Raw genomic sequence first — 23,923 nt, 5'->3', positions numbered from 1 at the left:
ATCACAGGGAAATAACAACAACCCCGAACCGAAGGACGCTTGGACGAAAGTCATGATCGAAGGAACATACAAACTTCTGCCTCAAGTAGGGACAGACTTTAGTCTGCTTGACCCGATTTTGCGGAATGATACAAAAATTGTTGCCAAGGCAAGTCGTTTTTTCCCTCATTTTTTATGTTTTACAAATCATTGATAAATGTTTAAACTTGAAGGGCCGATTCAAAATAGTTTTGTTTTCACGACCAATAATGTCTTTTTATCTAACATACCTCGTATTTTGTTAATTCTTTTCTACGCTTCAAATCTAAGCGCTTAGTACAGTGTAACTAAACTACACACACACATTTAATAAAATCGCTGGTACTTATTTCGATTAGCGAAGTTAACGCAGTTGTATGCTTCAAAAATGTGGAATTGTGTGTTTAGAATATCAAAGGCATGGTTGTCCATTTCGATCGTCTAGTTAGCATTTAAAGGCTCTAATTTGGGTAAGCTTGGGATTTATTTCTTTTTTTCTTTCTTTAACATGCCGACTTCTAATACAAAATTAACATATCGCTCCATTGGTGCAAAATGGTACCTATGACATTTAATTTAAATGCCACATGGTACCTGTTTGCTCCAAGGGGGCGAATGCATCTTAGATCGACGCGTTCGCGCGGACATCACTCTTGAACAAAAATTGTTTAACGAATCTTTTTACAAAAAAATAGCCTCGAAGCAAATACGTTATAACTTATTAAACGGCTCAAACTCATGATCTACCAAATTGTGTCGAATGAATGAATATCGAGAACACTTGTGCAATTATTGAAATAGATATATGTCTGTACAAAAATCTGGGCCCGTATTCGCCAACCCATTTTTAGCCCCCCAAAAGAGGCGTAGAACCATGCAAACTCTGTGCAGCGTTTGAAAATATACTGTATTCCACTGGTGAGTCTGTCATTAAGAACATGTTGTTTATGGAGTATGATGTAGATATATGTTGTGGCTGTCCTGGAGAGTTGCGTCTGACCCATCGGAAGTGCGTTGCGCATGCGCTTAGAGGAGACGCCGGGAGCCAGTCCGACTGTTAACGAACGAACACTCAGTGAAATTAGCTTGTGATTATTGTTATTAAATCGTTATATCTTTTAGCACGTGTTAAGTTTTACCCGGAAAATAGTAAAGATACATAATTGGCGAAGAGGCAAATACTTGAAGAACAGCGGGATTCCGGGTAAATAAGAACGTTTTGCATTTGCCAGTTTGGCAACCACGTGCTATTGAAACATCGTATTTCACAACTGAGATCGTCTAGAGTACGTTCGTCGGTGCAGATCGACCAGCACAGAGTAGTTTTAAACAAAATTGAGCCGGTTTGGCAGTATTAATTTGTTTAAGAAGTGTTTCTCTTGAAAAGAAAATTGTTGCTGTGACGTCACGAGTTTATGAGCACACAGGTGAACATGTACTAGCCGTTTTCGCAGTTTGCGGAGGCGCACAGGGGAACGTCGCAGTTTGCGCACAGGGACTTCTCGCCATTGCAGTTTTCGAGGGCACACAGGGGTTTGTTACAATTTGCAAACATATACTATGCTGCAGTTGTAAAGACGGAGGGAGGTGAACTTGGCTGTTTGTATACTTCGGACCAGTTTGGTTGGTATGGTGGGCTATTGTTGCAATTAATTAAGTGAACATTGGTTAACAACATTATTCAACATAATTTGGTTTAAATACATTGCTCGGACTATTTAGGTAATTTCTTATTTGAAAATAAGAATACAATTAAACGTAAACAATAAAACTCTACTTTCGGTTCAGTTGTGTACCATCTAAGGAAAAACTATTGTTATAACGAATCATGGATGGTTTAACGTGGGTATCCGAGTACTCATTCTACATTGGTCTCATCATGTTCGCCTTATTGTTTTTTCTAAATAAAAATATGGATTTGAATTCTTGACTGTTCCCACAAGAGCTCAGTCACAATCGACACGTGATAACGATGATTTAAACTTCTGCAGTGATCCGAACTGTGTAAGATGCAATAAATACTCAGAAGTTTTACGCAAGGCCCGGAAATGCCTTGAAGATGTATCTGAAAAACAAATAGCTTCTGATATTAAAAGCGGAATCAGTCGCGGTAGATATGACGATAAAGCGCAGCAGCCCATTGAACAAGATAAGAAAAGGCAGTCAAGACAAGATGAAAGGCCCCGTAAGCCCTACGTTTATAGCCATGGGGGGTGAACAGCCGGTGAAGAAACAAAGCGGTTCACAGTTCAGAAGAAATGAGAGCAGTGACTCGGACAATGAATCGCCGGTGCGAGTGGAAAAGAGGCAAAACGGAAATCACTCCAAGACTTATGATCAGTTTTAGGCGTCGTCGGTCACAGGATAGGGTATCAGAGGAAGACGACGACAGTGGCTCGGGAAGTGAGACGACAACAGACGGTCAGTTCGTAAACATTCCCGCTAAAGTCATGCTGCATCTGGTGGTAGGTCATCACAAAAGCCATAGCACAGGAATCACTCCAATGCCCCGGTTCAAGATCAGGGTCAAGACACGGTGTTTCAAGGAGGCGGCATCGTCATGTACAAGGTCGTCACAGGGCAAGGTCATCACAATCAAGGTTCTATTACAGTTCCTGTTCAGAATCTGATAGTTTATCAGAGAATGAATATCACTCTAGAATCCACGGTGATCCAAGGAGGCAGCCAAAGAACCTACGATATGATGGACGAACCAGTTGGCTGTCATTCATGCAAAAGTTCAACAGCTATCGGAAAGTCTACAAATGGTCTGGTCATTAATGCCGTGATTACCTGAACTGGTGCCTAGAGGGGAAGGCTCTCGATTACTTCACCATCAAGACGCATATGGGAGAAAGTTTGTCTTTTCGTGACATTATTCGAAAGATGGAAAGGCGCTTTGGTTCAAAGGAACTACCCGAGACAAGTAGAGCTAAGTTCCAGCAGGCTACACAGCAACAGGGGGAATCGTTAGAAGATTGGGCGGATAGAGTGTTAACTCTGGCAACACCTGCTTTTAGGGACCTTCCAGATCAGTTTGGTCAAAGGGAGGCAGTTTCAAAGTTCTGTCATGGTTGTATTGACAGGGAAGCAAAGAAGCACGCCTGCTTTGAACGACCACGATCTATTCAACATGCTGTTGATCTGGTACGACACCATCAGTATGTCACTCAAGCGGTGGATGGCAAGAAGGCTAAGAAATATGATCAAGAAATAGCGGTCAATGCGGTTCAGTCCCCGGATGATGTGAGAATAGAGAAACTGGAAAAGGCGATCGAGCAGCTGACTTGTAAGTTTGAAGCTAGTTTAGCATCAAACGTGCAAGAAATAACGAGGATATGACGTTCCCACAGAGTACTTTCAGATGTTTTCATTGTAATGGCAGGGGCCATATGAAAAAGAATTGTAAGGTGTACCAGGAATCCCTTAAATCAACGTCTGAAGGTCAAGTGGCTGAAAAGAGTCAATAGAAGACTTTAAACTCCAAAGGGCCGGTGGCGTAGACCAGGCACCGCAGCCCGATGTAGCAAGAGGCCATTTGTTAGCGCCGGTTGGAGTGCAGCAGGATGCTTCATCTGGATTGGCGGCTGAAAAGGAAGGGGACAAATCCGTGTCAGCAAGTGAAGTGGAGACCATAGCAGTCATGGTTATGCCGGCAGGGTCTTCGTATGTGAATATGTTGGTAGGAGACCGTCAGGTTAGGGCTCGGGTAGACTCTGGAGCGGATTCATCTATACTGTCTTCAGCAGTCTATGACCAGTTAGAGCGGAAACCAGGCAAGGTCAGGGAAATCAACATGCAGCTTGATGATAAGTATTCGGTTCTCAAAGGATTTGTGACACAGCCTTTACACGTACAGCTTGGAAAGGAGTCTTCCAGGGAAGGAGTATGTGTAGCGCCAATCAGTGATGAGATGTTGCTGGGACAGGACCTGCTGCGGAATTTCAAGGCATTGATTGATCTGCACTCGGACTGCCTATTAGTCAATGGCGAACGTATACCTTTGAATACAACATTCAGAGATAAACCGGTGGTAGCAAAAGTTATCATGTTCAAACGAACAGTGGACATAGGTCCGGATCCGGATATCCTGTTAGGAACGCCGAGTCTGAGAAAGGGTCATAAAAGTCATCGACGGCATTTTGCCCGATGGGTGTCAGTTCTCCCAGCGGTGACAAGGTAGGAGCTACTGTTGGGATCCAATAGTGTCACTTCTCGGACAAGAAGGCAGGAGGTCATACCGAGTCCGGGGCGGTTGGATGTCTACCTTTGGTAGGGGTCGAGGGCGATCAGTCCGAGGATACAAGTTCTTTACGGAGTCGCACGACCACAAGAAGGGACAGTTTGTCCCAGGTCCAGAAAGGCTTGGAGAGCCAGCGCCAGGTGGAAAGGTGTAGAAGAAACCATACCTGTCGTGTCCCTGGGTGTGACAGCGTGGGGTTTAAATTTAAAAAGGTCCATGCGCCAACAGTTTCCGATGGACAGTTGGCCGATCCAAGCGGCCAGTTAGCTCATGTTTTCAATCGAATGGAATCGGCTAGTCAGCCTGATTCATATCCGTGGGATCCCGGGGACGAGCCGTTCACTCAGTCGTGTCGGGTGTTGGCTGGAAGTTTTTCCCAACACCCACTTTAGTTACAACAGGAGTGAATTCACGCTCCTTACTTCATTAGGCCCTATCATCGATTTCCGGCGCCAACGGAAGATGGGGATGTGACTGCGATGTTGGCGGAACTCCGGGGGATGACACCGCAGCAAATCCTGAAAGTCACCACGAGAAACAGAGTCAACCTGTTTGGTGCGATCTCCACAGGGCAGGTTGCCCTGTAGATCTACCTTGGAAATGGATGGTCCCCAATATACGCCAGTTTGGCAATCCAGGATTGGCACAATAAACCACAACCAGACAAATGGCAGACTATTGTTTCGGGCGGTGGTACCTGGTCCGGGGAGCGGTTCCAACAATAAAGACGGGGGGAGTGTTGTGGCTGTCCTGGAGAGTTGCGTCTGACCCATCGGAAGTGCGTTGCGCATGCACGTAGAGGGGACGCCGGGAGCCAGTCCGACTGTTAACGAACGAACACTCAGTGAAATTAGCTTTAGATTATTGTTATTAAATCGTTATATCTTTTAGCACGTGTTAAGTTTTACCCGGAAAATAGTAAAGATACATTATATAGGTCGTTCATGTCAAGTTTGATTCAAAATTATAACACATCATGCATATAACAAGTTCAAGAATATTCTTTATTTTTTGACTTAAGTCAAAGAATTGGTTGACGAATAAGGACCCAGAGCTATTGTTCATGCTCTCTAGGTGGAGTTCGACAAGAAATGTGAGACGCTTGACCAATGCAAATCCGATCTGGTACTCAGTGTCGAGATGGACCTCATTGGCGATGGACCCGACGTTAAAATTAACCGTTCCTCGGTCATTTTAGTAGGGGAAAGAGACACTTTGGCGGTATATTTTGCTATTTTGTTGTTGTGGTATAGTTTGCACAATTAGGAAGAAAAAATATGCTAATAATGGTTACTGAAACGTTGCATTCAAATAGCATTATATACTTAACCATCCCTGTCTTGTATTCGCCCATGCTTAATAACATTGTACCGTTATTCCTGTCTAGGTAATTGGTCTGACAACACAAAATGTAATTAGCTGAATGATTATTTGTACAGTTAACACTCTCACTCAAATGATTCTGTACCTAGATCAATATATGCATAATAGTGATATATACTTGTTAAAATCTAACACATCTCACGCCATGGAAAAGTTTATTGTACGTTTGTATAACAATAAGCTTGCAATGCTCAAATTCAATAAATAAATATTCTGTTACGTTCTGGTAATATAGTTTTATCATTTCTTGCAATTTAATTCTGAAGCAGGTCACGCAAATTTCATGTCATAACTAATGGCATCCATGGGGGACATATGCCTATAGCATTTACCTGTTTTTGTACTTACAATAATTATTTCCCATCGGTGTTTAAGTTTCTTTTATGGCAGCAAGTAAGGAGTTAAGATTTTAAACTGATAAAACTAGTGATATGTTTGGCAGTTGTCTTTGTTTCAGTTAGTTGAAACATATGTTTTTTTACGACAGGTCACTATAGATGTCAAGAACGTTCAAGACATATCATACAATGCTAATTTTACGAGCACAGTTACAGCTTATAAGAGAGGTGTCACTAAGTAAGTATTGAAAATGATACAAAAGCATTGCTTAAAAACGCCTACACTGGCTTTTTGCTAAGACATCCTTTAACGAAAAATACAACACAAGCGGAACGTGTCGGTCTTTATTAGCCTGTGCGGACCGCACAGGCTAATCTGGAACGACATTGCGCACGCATTAAGCTCATTTTTCACCGGGCGCGGCACATTTTAATTTTAAACTGCATAAATGAAAACAACTTTACAATGCTTGAAGTGATTAACTGGATATATTACACCAATTTTAAAATGTTGGAAGTTTCAAACAGTATATATGACACCAATTTTTACATGTTTGTAGTGTTAAAATAGATATATGACGGAAACTTTTACATTATTGAAGTCTTATGCTCTATATATGACACACACCTTTACAATGATAACATTTCACCAACCTTTACATGTTTGAAATGTTAAACTTGATATATTACCCCAATTGTTGAATGTTGGAAATTTTAAACTGTATATATGACGCACACTTTTGCATGTTTGAAGTGCTAAACTGGATATAGGACTCAAACTTTTACATGTTTGAAGTCTTATACTGTATATATATTACACAAACTTGTATATGTTAAAAGTCTTAAACTGGATATATATTTAACCAACGGTTACATGTTCGAATTGTAAAACTGCATATATTACACCTACTTAAACTTGTTTTCTTGCCAGTACCAATCAAGGGTCGGTATCGGCCGAATGCGAGTATCCACTTCTGGACTTTTCTTGGACTGATTTCAAATGCACAGCCAACAATAAACTCGACCGAAACGAGAACTTTAAGGTTTTCACGAGTTTCGACATCTCCAAGGGGAAGCTCATTCCGGAGAATGACATGAACAAAATGCTCACTTTACTGACGGTATATTTTTTATCTTACATTTTCATTTTGTTATCTCTATGGTAATTTGGTCTATATTAATAATTATCAATAATTCAGAGGAATCTTTAAGGGAACTATACACTTATATACGCTACAAAGAACGCGAATGTTTTAACGCCTTTTTTAAAGATCTATTGGGTTTACATTTAAAATATATTTCTGAATTAAATATCATTTTTCTGCATTTCATCGGTGTATGAACTGTCAGGAAACTGGCATTAACGCTGATTGCATGTATGCATTAACTAGGCTTAACTTTTCTGACAGTTCATACACCGATTAAATTTTGAATAATGCTATTCAAATTGTATTATTGCAATGTAATGTGTACACAAGCTGCACTTTGTTATAACTATAAGGGCCACAGCGGCTTTTACACGTTGGCGTATAAATCCTATCAGCTTTGAACGGCACACACTTAACGTTCGTGCAAAACAATGGCATAATTTCATTGTTGATGAAGGAAAAGGAATTTTGTGAAAAGTCACCAAATACAATGACATCATTTGCCCACTTTTATAGATGAAAAAAATAGTCTTGTCATATATACTTGATGATTTAATTTGCATACCTAGTGGATAAATCTATGAAAGAAATGGCATGTCATCAGATTAAGAATGCAGCGTTTATGTTAAAATGCCTCACGTTGAAATTATATTGTAATTACGTTTTTTCTTTAATTAATTATCTTACGCTTTGTTATAAATGACTTAACATTCAAACCGTGTCGAATATAATCTGAAGCTTATTGCGCTCAGATTTATTATCATGACATTACTGATTCCTTATCACATACGCACACAATTTGAAAAAAAAATGGGTCGTGCTCTTAGAAAAGGGGGTTTAATGCAAAGCGTAAAGTGTCGTCATAGATTAGCACGTGCAGTCCGCACAGGCTACTCAGAGATGAGACTCTCCGCTTTCATAGTATTTTCGTCTAAAGAAAGTCTTTACTCATCAAAAATCCAATTTAGGAGCAAAGTGTCGTCCTTAGAAGCAAAGTGTCGTCCTGTGCGGACTTAAAAGTCTAATCTGGGGCGACAATTAACACACATGCAAAACCACATCTTTTCACAGAGCGCTGCCCATATACAAGATGTACATAACAATTTCTGAGTTTGCATTGTCATTATATGCACTGAAAGGCATATGACACATACACGTAAAGTAGTTCCAAAATAATTTGGCGCCTAGAACCTCAACCGTATATGACTTTAGGAAGAGTATCATTATGAAAATATTTAAACTGTATGGGTATTCAAGTAAAAATAATATGTAAAAGTCTCTGTTTCAGGTGGATGTAGTAGCGGCTCAGGAAAATTTAGACGTTAACACGGATAACAACAAATTCAACATAAAAATCGAAATCAGATTGAAATACGATATCTACATTCAAGCAGAGTGAGTAAACAAATCTTTTTATTTGAGCATATATATATATATATATATATTTATGGTGCATAAAAGAAAGAGGTCAAGTCTCAAAGCTGTGTTTATGCAACACTTACTTATAATTTCCCAATATCTTGTTAGTTAATGCGTCTATTTATAAATACGTTTTAATAATTTAAATTGTTATAGTATCAGTTGTATAGGCAATCATGTAATTATTGTATGGTGTGGATTTAAGCTAAGGGATTATAGTTACTCGATTGTTTCTAACAAATGGAACATTTCTAAAGTTTTATTCTATTAATATGGTATTGATTTCGAAGGCAAGTTCGTAAAAATACTTTTTACAATGGTATTTACATATTATTTCAAAGATAGCAGCAACAAAAGTTTCAATTAAGTGATAGATGTACCTTAATTGCAATAAGATTCAATGAGACCTTTTAATTCAGTCAGCAACTGTCAGATCAGGAGCGATACAAAGCCGTCGAGAACAGTGACGTCAGAAAGACGATCACCCATCAGTATTACATCACGAATTACGGTCCAAGCTACCTGCCAAAGACCTACGTCAACATCACAGTGCCCGTTAAAAAGGGCAACAACGAGATAGCGAAGATAACCGTAAGTTTGCTAAATGAGCTTACTGTGAGAATACTGTACATTTCAGTAAATCACGTGACAGTTCAGTAAGACATGTCAATTTTGAAACGTTTATCGAAAGCAACACTTTTGATACGAAATTAAACCGTTGGTTTTAGTGGTGAATAGATTGATGCAAAGAAATCAGCATGTTTAGAAAATTAGAAAAAAAATGCAACAGGTTGTGTTTTGTATCACTATCATGTGACAAGCAGTGCTAAAACCGTTTTGACTTCACGTGGTGTAATCCACAATCATGCGGTAAAATCCAATGGTCTGCTGTTTTTATAGTTTTTTGTATGTTTATCAAATGTTTTATACGCCGCCTATTTGTAATCAAATATACAAATAATTTAGGAACAACGGGAGCAAGAGCTTCAATTTTACATTGAGAATATATTTATAGATCAAGCCCTTGCGCATATTCACAAACCTTACAAAACAATCAGAAGAGCCGATATTAAGAGAAACTTTGTACACGATACAGGCTACTACAGATCTAGCTTAGTCTAGCCAGTATTTTTTCAAAACATGGCCGATTTAAATGCAGTTTTTGTTGGAATGTCCAAGAATACACATTTTGCTATAGATTGACATATAAAACATGTGTGTTTTTTAATCTTTTCTTTTAAAATATGTAGATGTATGCATTAAAAGGGCCGATACTACTGATATACATGCTCGATATTATTATGTAACAATACACGGCACGTGACTTGTTTTCTATAGACAAAGAAGGAAATTAAGCGTGGGTTATCATTGCCTCTTGCTAGTAGATGTATTCATTAAAAGGGCCGATACTACTGATATACATGCTAGATATTAGTATGTAACAATACACGTTTTGGCAGTATGGCAATACTATGAAACAGTTCAACAATGAGATACCTTTGTTAACCTTAAACATTTGTTTAACAATATTCGGCTTCTTCATTTTAATTGCACACAAAACAAATAAAAATACCCCATAAAACATGCTTGTTTTAGAAAATGTCACCGACATGTAACGTTCAAGGAAACGAAGCACTCATTGGTACAACTCTGGCTCCAACAACGTCGATTACAACTCCATTCGCAAATACGCCCGGCAACCCAGATCCCCGTAAACAATTTCAAACTTATTTTTCTTAATTTTATAACCACATCCTTGCTAAAGTCATATACATTTTAAACACAATTAATGTTCTATGTGCAAACATTACAAACTTATTGTAAATTACTTCGTCGTCGCCGAGTATCAGCACATATTTGCAGACATTTTCTTAATTTAACACATAATACCTTTAATTGATGTAGTACATTTTTATTCGTTGCTGATATACCGTTTGTTCTATTTAGTCCTAAGGTATTTTAAACTGGTCTCAAAGAACATTTATTTACTTATAATACAAAAAAAATGAATATAATTTTGCGTATTTTTATGAACAGATACTTGGAATCAAAGAATTATTAAAAATATTTAAGTAAGTTGTATTAAAGAACCTTTTTCGCAAGAGCTTTACAATTGATTTTGCAGACAGGAGAAGACGAGCAGTGGATGAACCCGTAGCAATGTCATCGACTGGTCAGAAACAAACTATGAAGAATATTGTACGGATTTTCAAATATTATATATTTTGTATCAGAAATTTCGTAATGACATTGTTATTTATCATTGTTCTACATGTCATCTTAAGTTGTCTTCATTTGGTTCATAAGCGGTAATCGTAATACGGTGATCGAATAAAGCGATTGTAAAATTTCTGGTTCGAACATATTCTAATAATTAAATAATGCATTATTATCTTCCAATAGTTTATATGTACAAACATATTGGAATTCATTAAAACTTTCCAATAAATGTAACATTCATATATATTTTGTATAAACTTTTGCATCTTTTACACAAACAGCATATATAAAATACTGTTTATGCTTTATTACTTTTTCGTTTAAAGACATGTTTAGAGTACGAATGTTTGGTATAAAATTTGCATCTTTTACACAAACAGCATATATTAAATACTGTTGTTTTTTCTTTTCGTCGTTTAAAGACATGTTTAGCGTACGAATAATTGGTATAAACGTTTGCATCTTTTACACACGCAGCATATAGTGAATACTGTTTATGCGTTATTACGTTTTGTTTTAAGACGTGTTTGGAGTACGAATGCATCATTTTGGAGTGTCTGGTGATGAATTTGGATAAAAACGGTCAGACGATTGTCAATGTTACGATTGAAGTATTCGAAAAAGCGCTGGCAGCGGAAAAGGTAACCTCATTCGAAACAAATAACATGATTCAAGACAGATACGCTAAGGATAAACTCTAAAGCATTTGTTTAACGCAATAATTATTATATTTTTGTTTATGATATCGATTTTAAGAATAAATTAAAACAGAACTTACGTTTTGATGCCTATTCAAAATGATATATGTAGCAATTAATCAGATATAACAACATTTAAAACTGAAATACAACGTATGTTTGAAATTACCTAATATTTGCTAAGTTTTTGCTATCCGTACTGCAAAAATGTATTTTCCAAAACACCGTTACAAATACAAGACGACAGGATATACGCAGTAACTTTCCCCAAAATTGTATATTGAACACGTTTTCTTGTTATGTATAATTAGAATTATAAGTATAATTATGTCATGCATTTGATGTACTCTATGATTTTCAAAAACACCACTACGAAGACACGATGACATGTTAAAAGTGAATCTGCTATGATCAGCTCTTTATCAGTATTAAGAAATATTGAACAGTTTAATTGTCAAAGGTTCTCGTTATTGATAATTATGGAATTTATGTGAAGTGCACTTTATAGACTAACACTTTATGCATATGATGTCCTTTATAAACGGTTATATCCTGCTAATTTTCAACCGTTCATGCTATTGATGAGTATGTTATTTATTTGATGTACTCTTCATCTAACCCATTGCAAACGTTACGTCCATTTTTAAATTGTCATGTCTACAGGTGGGCGCGTGGTCAAGTCACTGAAACACTATCAATATGTCATAAAACAACAATTTTCATCTCTTTGACAAAATGTATTTTGATATAATATACATAAATTCATATATATTATATCCGATTGTTTGTCAAAGTGATGAAAAATGTTGTTTGATGACATATTGATAGTGTATCAGTGAATTGGCCATGCACTTTTTTCCCTTATACAGGATTTCAGCGAGATTCGGTACACAACAAATGCGACTGTTACAGACCCGGAAGTGTGGTATGGTGGAAAGGTCGTACCAATGGAAAACACCGTATACGCTACGGTAAAACACTAGCAAAGCGAATTTGTACAAAGATTTTTAACTTATTCCAACCATAAATTGATATTGGACAAAACTGTTTAAACTGTTGCTTCTTAACCATTTACTTATATAACTGATATTTAAGTGTTTTCAAAAGCTTAAAACGCATTAGAATAAAATCTTTATGTAATCAAATTACGTCCTACGTCCTGGAGTGTGAGAATGTGTATGTATGCCATTGTTTTATTAATGTTAAGTTGTAAAGATGTTAAGATGGAAAGTTATTCCTACCATAACTTGTGATTGGAAAAAACTTTGAAAACTTTTGCGTCTTAAAAATTTACTTCTATAACTGATATTAAAGTGTTTTCAAACGCTTCAGACACATAAGAATACTTTTATTGCGTGTACATGGATTGCTAATAAAATGTTTATAAAATCAATTATGTACTATGCCCTGGAATATGAGAATGTGTCTGCATGTCATTGTTTTATTATTGTTATTCAGAAATGGACCACCTTTGTCATTGATGCCGAGTCGGTTAAGAACGAAGTAAACATATGGATCATCATTGGTGCAGTATTAGGAGCTGTTGTGCTTTTAATCATCGTTGGAATCATACTATGGAGGGTTTGTATTACAAATCATTTTATCTATGGGCGTATCATCATTGGAAAATACTGGATAATGGAATATTGAAAGGTTTATGTAACAACTTATTTTATCTAGGGACGTATCATCGTTAGAATAATACTATGGAAGGTTTGTATTGCAAATCATTTTATCTAGGGACATATCATCATTAAAATATTATTAAGGAAGGTTTGTATTACAAATCATTTTATCTTAGAAACGTATCATCATTGGAATAATACTATTGAAGGTTTGTATTACAAATAGTTTTATCTAGGGACGTATCATCATTGGAATAATACTATGAAAGGTTTTATTACAAATTATTCTTTCTATAGACGTATCATCATTGGAATAATACTATGCAATGTTTGTATTACAAATCATTTAATCTAGGGATGAATCATCGTTGGATTAATACTATAGACGATTTGTATCACAATCTTTAATCTATAGATGTCAACGGATACCAGGATTAGTATCCGTATATCCTTATGTGGTATGCGGATTTTACACGGATAACCGTATAGATCGGTAATATTGGCAAACATACATGTATGCACATACTCAACACATCGTTCGTTTAAAGTGTATTTGATTAAAATGTATTGTTTAAGATAAAGAAAAAAAAGTTTCATCAGTTCAACTAATAATCATATTTGCTTACAAGAAACCCGTAAAAGGACCGAATTCAGTGTATATTGTATGCTGAGATCGTAAATTACATTTGTTACCCTAAGATTAAAATACATACAAGATTAACAGTAAATTAAGTACTAGTTATATTTTGATGGTTAGAGAATACAATATTTGCGATGAACTCATCAAAATGAATTTGCATTCCATAATCGTTTTCTATAAAGGCTTTTCCGAATGTTATACAAAATCGACACATACCAATCCGTAACCGTTTAAGATGATTTGACATCTAACATATTTTACGGTACATGTGTTTAACGCTTTTAAAAATTCTGTTCATAATACTTATAGTGTGGATTCTTCAAGAGAAGCCAAAAGCACGACCAAGTCAAGAAATGGAAGCAAGATAGCCTCTACAATCGCAAGAGCATTCGCATGTCCCAGGCGAATAAGCAGAGCTACTCTCCTATAGAGGAAACAACTGCCAATAATGGATCAGAGAAGAAAACAGAATAATAAATAAGAGTTATTTTATAGAGGAAACAACTGCTAATGAATCAGAGAAGCAAACAGAATAATGTCGCAGAGTTATTTTTGTTGCTTGTCCCAGTTAAGTGTCATTTTAGTAAAAGATATTTAGCAAAAAGAGGGTTTGACATTTATTAACGAAAGCATTTTTAAATCCTTAAGGGAAAACAACTGCCAATGAATCAGAGAAGAAAACAGAACAATGTTGTAGATCTATTTTTGGAGCATAATTAGTTTTGTGTCGTTGGCTTCATGGACATTTTGGTATGATAGAGCATTTTATAGTTTTGTGTCATATACACTTTGGTATAAGAATGTTTGCTATTTAGTGACGAATGTGCTTTGAATTTAAATAAGTCTTCCATGATTAGATCTGAGTAAGTTGATGCAATTGTATGAAGTTATTCTTTTTGCATCTTCTGACACTGCTTTAGTATATTTACAGGTAACATAATTGTATGCACATTCTTGTTATTATGATATTTTGCACTTGTAGCACGCCTATTGTTTTAGATAATCTTACTCAATTTTCTTTTGTAATTATCTTTCTTATTTGATTTCGTTGTTTAATATTGCTTTTGATACGGGCTGTTTTATACAACAGTGTTTGCTATTTGCAATATATAATTGTAAATATTTTGTGATAAGTCAGATTTATTCTCTTGTCTTCATCTTGTGGGTGCAAAACATAAAATGTGACCACGAGTTCCTTAAACATATTTGGAATTGCTTTTGGTATATTTTTTTATTAAGTTTACGTGCTTTCGAGCTAAATAAGACATTCAACTATAAAAAATGTACCGTAAACAAGCGGCGGGTTGTCATTTGGTTAAAAACACAATTCGGTCGAGGCGTTTAATGCATTATTTTTGCAAGACTTAACTGTGCTAGGACGCGACAAAAAATAAACTTCGTTAATTTCGTTGCCGAATGGTTGTACAAAATTTGCACGAAGCTAAAAAATTGCATCATTAAGCAAAGTTGCTTTTCTTAAAAGAGAACGCGCATTATCTTATTTTTTTTACATTTCTAGACAAATATGTATTCGCACTTACAGTAAACTTTTGTTACGACGCTTGTATGAAAACTTTCGTTTGAGGGCAGATTCTCTCAAACGAAAATCAGGTCATGGCGGCGGAAAGTGTGATCCCTGAATACCCTGCTCGGTCTGCACCGTGTAATCTGGTTCGACACTTTATGTAAATGCATATAGCCCGGTATTCTCAAAGTGCGGCATTTATTACAGCCATGATATATGAGTTGGGTATAAGTATGTTTTACTTTCGTACACTGAGAGACAATTATACTCAAGGAAATTGGTGTTAATACCATTAATAATTTATTATTAATAGCATGTGTATTGCTTTAAATTGCTTGCTATCAGCATAGTCTTCAATTAGAACAGTGCATGCAATTATAATTTTAAATGTCCATGTTTATGAACATTCCGTACGGTAATATGGAAATTCTTTGAATGTGACTGATACTTGTGTATATTATGGACATTCCGCTGGGCCAACATATGTGTATGAGCCAGTTGTCGGTTGATTGTATAAAATGAATCGTGTAATTTGTAACCACGAACATAAGTATATAGTTGTACAAGTTTGACTAATGTGAAGCAAGCTGTATAATTAGCTGTGTTTTGAACATATTTTTTCCTTTCAATTTTATTTTATATTCCTCGTCAATAGGTGTGTGTGGTCGAAGGCATCCCACTCTACAACGCACATAGTTTAAAAGCACTATACGCAATTATAACACATTATATACAATCACATCAAAGCATTTACATTACAATATGTACATAATTTTAAAATGGTTAAATTTTTGGTTCAGTGTTGGTCACTCCTCGAATGAGCTGTGCATGTAACATTAGATCGATAAGACAAAATTGTAATTGAAGTTCGAATATGTCGACTAAAACGTGAACGTCTTCAAACACATGGTATACATGGTTATCCGAATAAGGTGAACACTTTTAAATCGAAAGCTACAGTTGATTTGGTGAAATAATGTACATTGAACATAACAACAGTTTTTGTGTCTATAAATGAAACCGTATTTTCATTGAGCAAAAACGTTCCGTGAGACTAGCATTATGTGTTTTTTGTTGTCAAGGTATTGTTTTGTAAATACACTGTTTGTTAGCCTAATTTTTAGCATGGTTATTCATCTGCTATGTTAATGTTTGTGCAATTCGTCACATGTTATATTTATATCATTTCCAGTTTATCAGCATTTCAGTATATGAATGCCCAAATAATGAAGCATTCTAATTGAACAAAACTTAACAAACAAGAAGCATATAACATAAAATAAATTTAAGCTGACTTTAATTAAAAATGTATTATGTGATATGTTTTTTTTCTAGGTATTATTATGTAAAGACACTGTTTGTTAACCTTATTTTTAGCATGGTTATTGTTCTTTCTGTTACTGATTGTGCAATTTGTAATTTGCCATTAATCATTTTCAGTTTATCAGCTTTTTAGCATTTGTATGCCCGCAATAATGAAGATAATGACAACAAATTCGCATGTATTGTGTATAAGATTAATTTCAAGTCATTTTTAAGCTAATACAAAGTCATAGATTTAGACAAATCCTAATTTAAATATGGACAGAACATAACGAACAAGTAACAAATAACATAAAATCAATATAACCTACCTGCTATTTAATCATTATTATGTATTATGTGTTTTCTAAGTATTTTTATGTAGAGGCACTGTTTGTTAACTTAATTTTTGCATATCTAGTGTTATGCTCTTGTACTGTTTGTGCAATTTGCCACATGTCATATTTATATCATTTTCAGTGTATCAGCTTTTCAATATATAATAATAAAGGAATAATTATAATAAAAAACACTAGACTCATATTTTGTATAGGATTATTTTTAAATCAGTTAAGACAAATACAAACAGTCATAGATTAAGGCAAATCTTAATTCAGGAACAAAAATTGCGAATAAAAAACGAATACAATAAAATGTTTTTAAGCGGCCTGAAATTTAAGCAATATTTGTTCTGCTAGCATGCTGTTTTACTATGTAAATACATAAATGCATTCTTTCACAAAATTAATATAATGAATGCGAGTATATATTACACGAAGGAGACATGAACTGATGCTCGATTTTATTTTTTGCACAGGTATATGAAACACTCAGCATCCACCCATTCTACAGCATTAAAGTGAACTTATGGGCGTTTTTCACTGTTGAATTAAGCTGAAAATAATTCACAGGTCAAAATAGTTAGTTAAAATGTGGTAACTGACCAATTATCTGCAACTCATCTTGATACCAGTTGTTGATAACAAATATATATTATATTCAATATTTTATATGACTGTGCAACGTTGTAGGACATGAAGAAAACTTGCATCTAATTATTTACTACCGCCTACTCCAAGTTTTGAATGAGCGGAACAAATGATCTCTTTTAATAATTCTTTTTTTTCTCCGTTTTTTTTTGCAGAAGCGGACTACTGGCGGACAAATGTTCAAGTATAATAGGTTAATATATATCAACAACGTGGAAATACGTTCGCTTGATATAGTTTTGCTAGTATATACATGCAGTAGATTTTCTGAATAGTTTCAATTGAAAACTAGATACAATCAACAGCACATGCGACCACACATAAATACACGCTCACACATTAAACCTATGACTAAAGGATATTATGTACATATTTGTATATTTTGATCTCTCATAAAACAGAGGTTACCATATAAATTGCTTTTACATAACGCTATTATTGTTTGAAGTTGACTACAATAAGTGCTCTACCAGAAAATATCCCAAAATATAAATATATCACAACACGACAAATAAGCATCATAAACCGTTTATCTTAACAGACAACCATATAGGATTGTATGTTTCTACATCAATTAAACTTCATTCTGCAATGCAAAAATGTTTTAGTTTTGGTTGTATTTCTCATGAGAGAGCACAGATATGATATAGCATAACGATGAAAGCAAGACAAGACAGAAAAACATCGTCTGAGTGTGCGTTTGTCAACAGCGGTAACTCAGTCTTACTGTCGTGATCCGGAAACGACGATGAATACCCGAAGGAAACATAATGGTTTCAGTATGTCTATATTAATTGTATAGTTGAATATTCTATTGTATTGTTTTATTGGATGCTGTGGACGTTTTCAACAAGATTTCAGTAATATTCAGACGGTCAGAAAAATTAAGCTATACTAATAATATAGACATTCTGAAACAATTATGTTTCCTTCGGGTATTCATCGATATCGGTTTCCGAAACATGACTGAGTTACCGCCGTTGACAAACGCACGTTTTTGGATTAGCTGGTTTGCCAGTGCAACGTGTTAGTTCTTGTGCCAGTAACTTATATCTGGACTTTTTGAATAAGATGTAGATGAAAATGTCCATAGACAATAATTTATGGCCAAACAACACATGTAATGGGGCAGGGGCAGGAATCAAACCGCGATCCGATTACAGTTGTATGTGTACTTATGTACGTTACTATAATTATTAAAGCCAGGTCAATCGAAGCGGAACTGTAATCAAAACAGGGTAAAGGGTCGATTTAAGATACTGCAGACTCCATTTAGTACACATATAAAACATAAACTTTTATTTCTACGATCATTCCTCCTCATTTCTGTTTAAGGCATTTGTAAGTTTCTTGCATTATAATGTAGTACAACCCCGGAAAAGTGTGATTATGTTTTCTGAGCTTCGTTATAAGACAAAAATATTGTTTGAACCGACGAAATATACATTTAATTTATAATCCTAGACATCATTTCAATCAAAACAGTCGTAACGTTGAACACTGAAGTTTTGACTATTTACAAACACGAAGATTTACATCAGGGCAGGAAAATACTTTCTTTGTTTTTTTAAATTATTTAAAAAGACATTAAAGTAACCGATCGGGTAAATCACAACGCGTGGCTTTTGTCTCAATACTTGAAAGTGAAAATAGTCTACTAATAGTGGTTTTAGTAAGACGATTTTCGGCAAGAGGCATTACATGCCTTTAAGCGCGCAACACGCGTAGTAAAAGGTCACCTATGTGGCCTCTGTTAATCTTTTTTGACTGATAAACAGCATAACGTTATTTTGCTGAACTGATTTTGCAACATCACATTTGTAAGGAGAGACGAATTGTGCAAACAGTCTTAATAGCTGCATCTTAGTTATATAATTACTTTAAACGCGTGTGTTAAATTTTCGCTTATGTTCGCGATTTTGTTTCCCTGCGAATTCATATTTAACGCGAATATTTGTGTCTATTTAACTATAATACTACCTTAATTCGCTTATCTCATCTCATAATATATGTTATAATTGTATGGTGTTTGTATAAGCAAACAGTGTTGTGCTTATCAAGAGTTGCCATTGCAAGGTTCCTTTGTGAAATTCGGTATGAAACTGGTAAATAAACGTGAGCGATAGGATACACGCAACATTTCTAAACATTTAGAAATAAGCTGCGTCCGTTGAAATGTTTTTAATAGAATGATTAGCTGCAGAGATGATTACATTTACAAGTGTATATACGCAACGTGCGAAAACTTCCTCAATATAACGGTAAATCATTATCAATTCCTTATTTGTTCTAACATACGGGAGTAAACATTGCAACTTCCAATTACTGTAGAAATCAACCACACTGCATAAACCCAATGCAAATAAGGAAACTCCTACCGATTATGACGAGTTTCTACTTTTTTTGCTTGAAAACAGTATGCTGCGTTAACATGGACGCCGCGTTTGTTTTTCCCCTTAATATTTAAGGGCACTACGGAGGTTCCTTAAAAGTAAAGGCGAAAATGGCGACTTAAGGCAAAACATAAGGGCAATATGTTTTGTGGATAATATTTAAGGAATATCTTTTTTACTAAGGGAAAACATACAAATTTAAGTGAAAATATTTAAACTAAGGGGAAAATATGCATGAGGAGCTTTGTCGATACGGATCATGGAATATACTTCCTGTTAATAACGGATAAAACATGGTCCTCTTTCAATGTTAAAGCATGTTAAATCAAATGTCGCCAATGCAAACTTTATCCAGTCGGTTTATAAAACAAGTTTGTGTGTTTATATTTAAGAGATTTATATTTAAGTTCATTTAAAATAAAACGGTTTCTGAACAAAACGTGCGCATTTACGGATAACGAGTGTAATCACTGGAAATTTGCTAATAATAAATAATTTCAATTATAATCCTATTACAACAATAAATGTAAAATACACTAGTGCTAAAACAGCAAGCATGGTTGGAATAACGCTGAACTGGTGTGTATTATGGTGCTGGAATGCTTGGTTAATATCTTGCTTTAATTTCGAACTGGAGTAAGTTGGTATTGCCAGGGGAGTATCAGGCTCACAGTTTGGATATGCACTCGGAATGCTGAGGCTTTGCGGGGCACCATTTGCTGGACACAAACTCGTGTGAGTGTTTAAATGTTTGGATTACTTCTACTCAAATAATTGTGGTTTGTAACATAAAATAATATTTTTGTAATATATACAATTAAAAGAATCGTTTGTTCAAAGAAGGTTCCTTTTGGTTTCAAATGAAAGAAATACACATGTAAACACATGTATTCCTTATTATGTAATTAAAGGTTTTATGCCGAAACGTTAATAAAACGAGACATAATCCGAGGACATGTATATTTTGAATACACGTATATTGCTGTCTTACGTTTAGTATGGTTTGTCAGTTAACCGTTGCTAATTTAGAATATCCATGCCAACGTGGACATGCATTATAAAATATATACATTAAAATATGGAACCACAGACGTACTTTTTTTAAAGTGATATGTTTGGTTAGTTGACAATGTATAAGCTCAACTTAACATTAAGTTTAATTAAGTAAACATTATGTTGGTTTGAGGTTACGTTATGTTGGGTTTAGTCGGCATTATGTGAGGATAATTTGACATTATGCTGGGTTAAGTTGAAATAATATTGAGTCCAGTTTTCGTTAGTTGGTATTGACAATCAAGTAAACGTAACATAATGCAAACACAATATAGTTTTTAGCTTACCTTAAACAAAGGCATAGGGAAAAGTTATTAACCAAAAACATGCACTTGGGATTCTAGTTGTACGCTCATTACTCATTCCACTGCAGGCGTAAATTTTAAGACTTGGGAACGTAGTTGTACGCCAATGACTCATTACACTGTAGGCGTGTATTTTAAGACTTGGGAACCTAGTTGTACGCTCATGACTCATAACACTGTAGGCGTGTATTTGGAGACATGGGAACCTAGTTGTACGCGCATGGCTTATTACACTGGAGTCATGAAGTTTAAGACTTGGGAACCTAGTTGTACGTTAATGACTCATTACACTGTAGGCGTGTATCTTAAGACTTTGGAAACTAGTATTACGCTCATAACTCATTAAACTGCAAGCGTGTTTTTTAAGACTTGGGAACCTAGTTGTACGTTCATGACTCATTTACACTGTAGCATTGTATTCAAAGACTTGGGAACATAGTTGTACGCTAATGACTCATTACAATATAGGCGTGTATTTCAAAACTTGATAACCTAGTTGTACGCTCAAGACTCATTACATTGTAGGCTTGTATTTTAAGACTTGGGAACATAGTTGTACGTTCATGACTCATGTACACTGTAGGCTTGTATTTTAAGACTTGGGAACATAGTTGTACGCTCATGACTCATTACACTATATGCGTGTATTTTAAAACTTGATAACCTTGTTGTACGCTCATGACTCATTACATTGTAGGCTTGTATTTTAAGACTTGGGAACATAGTTGTACGCTCATGACTCATTACACTGAATGCGTGTATTGCAAGACTTTGGTACCTAGTAGTACGCTAATGACCCATTACGATGTAGGCGTGTATTGTAAGACATGGACACATAGTTGTATGCTCATGACTCATTACACTGTAGGCGTGTATATTAAAACGTGGGAACCAAGTTGTACGCCAATTAATCATTACACTGTAGGTGTGTATTTTCAGACTTGGGTACCTAGTTGTACGCTCATGACTCATTACACTGTAGGCGTGTATTTTAAATATTGAGAACCTAGTTTTACGTTCATGACTCATTACACTGTAGGCGTATTTTTTAAGACATGGGAGCCTAATTGTATGCTCATGACACATTGCACTGTTGGCGTGTATTTTCTGACTTGGGAAATTTGTTGTACGCTCATGACTCATTAAAATGTAGGCGTGAATTTTAAGACTTGTGAACCTAGCTGTACGCTCATGACTCATAACACTGTAGGCATGTATTTTTAGAGTTGGGAACCTTGTTGTACGTTCACGACGCATTACACTGTAGGCGTGTATTTTAAGACTTGGGAAACTAGTAGTACGCCAATGACTCATCACACTGTAGGCGTGTATGTTAAGACTTGGGAACCTATTTGTACGCCGATGACTCATTACACTGTAAGCGTGAATGTTAAGACTTGAGAACCTAGTTGTACGCCAATGACTCATTACACTGTAGGCGTGTATTTTAAGACTTGGAAACCTAGTTGTACGCCAACGACTCATTACAAAGAAGGCTTGTATTTTAAAACGTGTGAACCTAGTTGTACGGCAATGACTCATTGCACTGAAGGCGAATATGTTTAGACTTGCGAACCTAGTTGTATGATCATGGCTCATTGCATTGTAGGCGCATATTTTAAAACTTGGGAACCTAGTTGTACGCTCATGACTCATTTTCACTGCAGGAGTGTATTTTAAAACATGGGAACCTAGTTGTACGACAATGACTCTTTACACTGTAGGCGTGTATTTTAAGACTTGGGAATCTAATTGTTAGCCAATGACTCATGCACTGTATGCGTGTATTTTAAGACTTGGGAACCTAGTCGTACGCTCATGACTCATTACATTGTAGTCGTGAATTTTAAGACTTGGGAGCCTAGTTGTACGCTCATGACTCATTACACTGTAGGCGTGAACTATAAGACGTGGTAACCTAGTTGTAAGCCAATGCCTCATTACACTGAAGGCGTGTATTTTCAGACGTGGGAACCTAGTTGTAAGCCAATGACTTATTACACTGTTTGTGTGTATTTTAAAGTAACAATCACGCTCAACAATATCGAATATTTCGTTAAATAAAGCTAACCCATAAAAAATCAATGTTCCTTTTAGCAAAATGCAAAATTTCAACGTTAGATGTTGTCTGGGAGAATTGATTTAACGAGATACAAAATGCTCGTTTTTATTTTTTGTGGCCACAAATAATTCCATTTATATCTCCCGTGAAATATCCGAACATTTACGGGCGAACACGAGATTGGATACGGTAAGCGTCGGAAGCATGACGTAGCCCTCATGAATAATCATTCTGTGAAATCAAAATGAATTCTGGGTAACTGGAACTTAGCGAAGGCGAAAATGGCTTGTATAAATTATGCAAATGAACGCAACCCGAATGAATCCGATCCTGACTCGAAAGCGAAAGTAGATTACATCGTGGAACGATATTTAGATATTCAGATGCTTAAAACTTGCCGAATGCTTGTAATATAACGTTTTTACATCAATGTTACTTGTTTTTAGGGTCTTCCTATTGTAATTAACCATCGTATGGTACTACTTATTGTCGAATGTTTTTATATAGCATAATACAGTAGCCGTATGTATTGATGAGCGTGATAGTGACTTTAAGACTTGAA

At 35.6% G+C, this 23,923-nt stretch overlaps 1 protein-coding gene across 16 annotated transcripts in view; it reads left to right on the top strand.

The window, feature by feature from the left end:
• Positions 1–23,923, top strand: part of LOC127863837 (integrin alpha-V-like) — a 212,646-nt gene that overhangs the window by 4,549 nt on the left and 184,174 nt on the right. Inside the window, exons 7-18 of one of the 16 annotated variants that reach the window (XR_008041203.1) lie at positions 8–148; positions 5,336–5,482; positions 6,132–6,220; positions 6,914–7,103; positions 8,419–8,525; positions 8,969–9,140; positions 10,146–10,260; positions 10,675–10,748; positions 11,291–11,410; positions 12,337–12,438; positions 12,926–13,048; positions 14,042–15,343. The exons of 5 other annotated variants lie outside the window; for them this stretch is intronic. Coding sequence is in view for 10 of the 11 variants with exons in the window: in XM_052403496.1 (XP_052259456.1) it covers positions 8–148; positions 5,336–5,482; positions 6,132–6,220; positions 6,914–7,103; positions 8,419–8,525; positions 8,969–9,140; positions 10,146–10,260; positions 10,675–10,748; positions 11,291–11,410; positions 12,337–12,438; positions 12,926–13,048 (1,380 nt within the window). In the remaining variant the exon portion in view is untranslated. The remainder of the gene's footprint in view (positions 1–7; positions 149–5,335; positions 5,483–6,131; positions 6,221–6,913; positions 7,104–8,418; positions 8,526–8,968; positions 9,141–10,145; positions 10,261–10,674; positions 10,749–11,290; positions 11,411–12,336; positions 12,439–12,925; positions 13,049–14,041; positions 15,344–23,923) is intronic. 10 more of the 16 variants (XM_052403496.1, XM_052403494.1, XM_052403498.1 and 7 more) reach the window with 10 other exon arrangements.

This window comes from Dreissena polymorpha, unplaced genomic scaffold (genome assembly GCF_020536995.1).
Source record: "Dreissena polymorpha isolate Duluth1 unplaced genomic scaffold, UMN_Dpol_1.0 chrUn046, whole genome shotgun sequence".
Taxonomy (NCBI): Eukaryota; Metazoa; Mollusca; class Bivalvia; order Myida; family Dreissenidae; genus Dreissena; species Dreissena polymorpha.
This window is presented reverse-complemented; position numbering and strand designations above follow the sequence as displayed.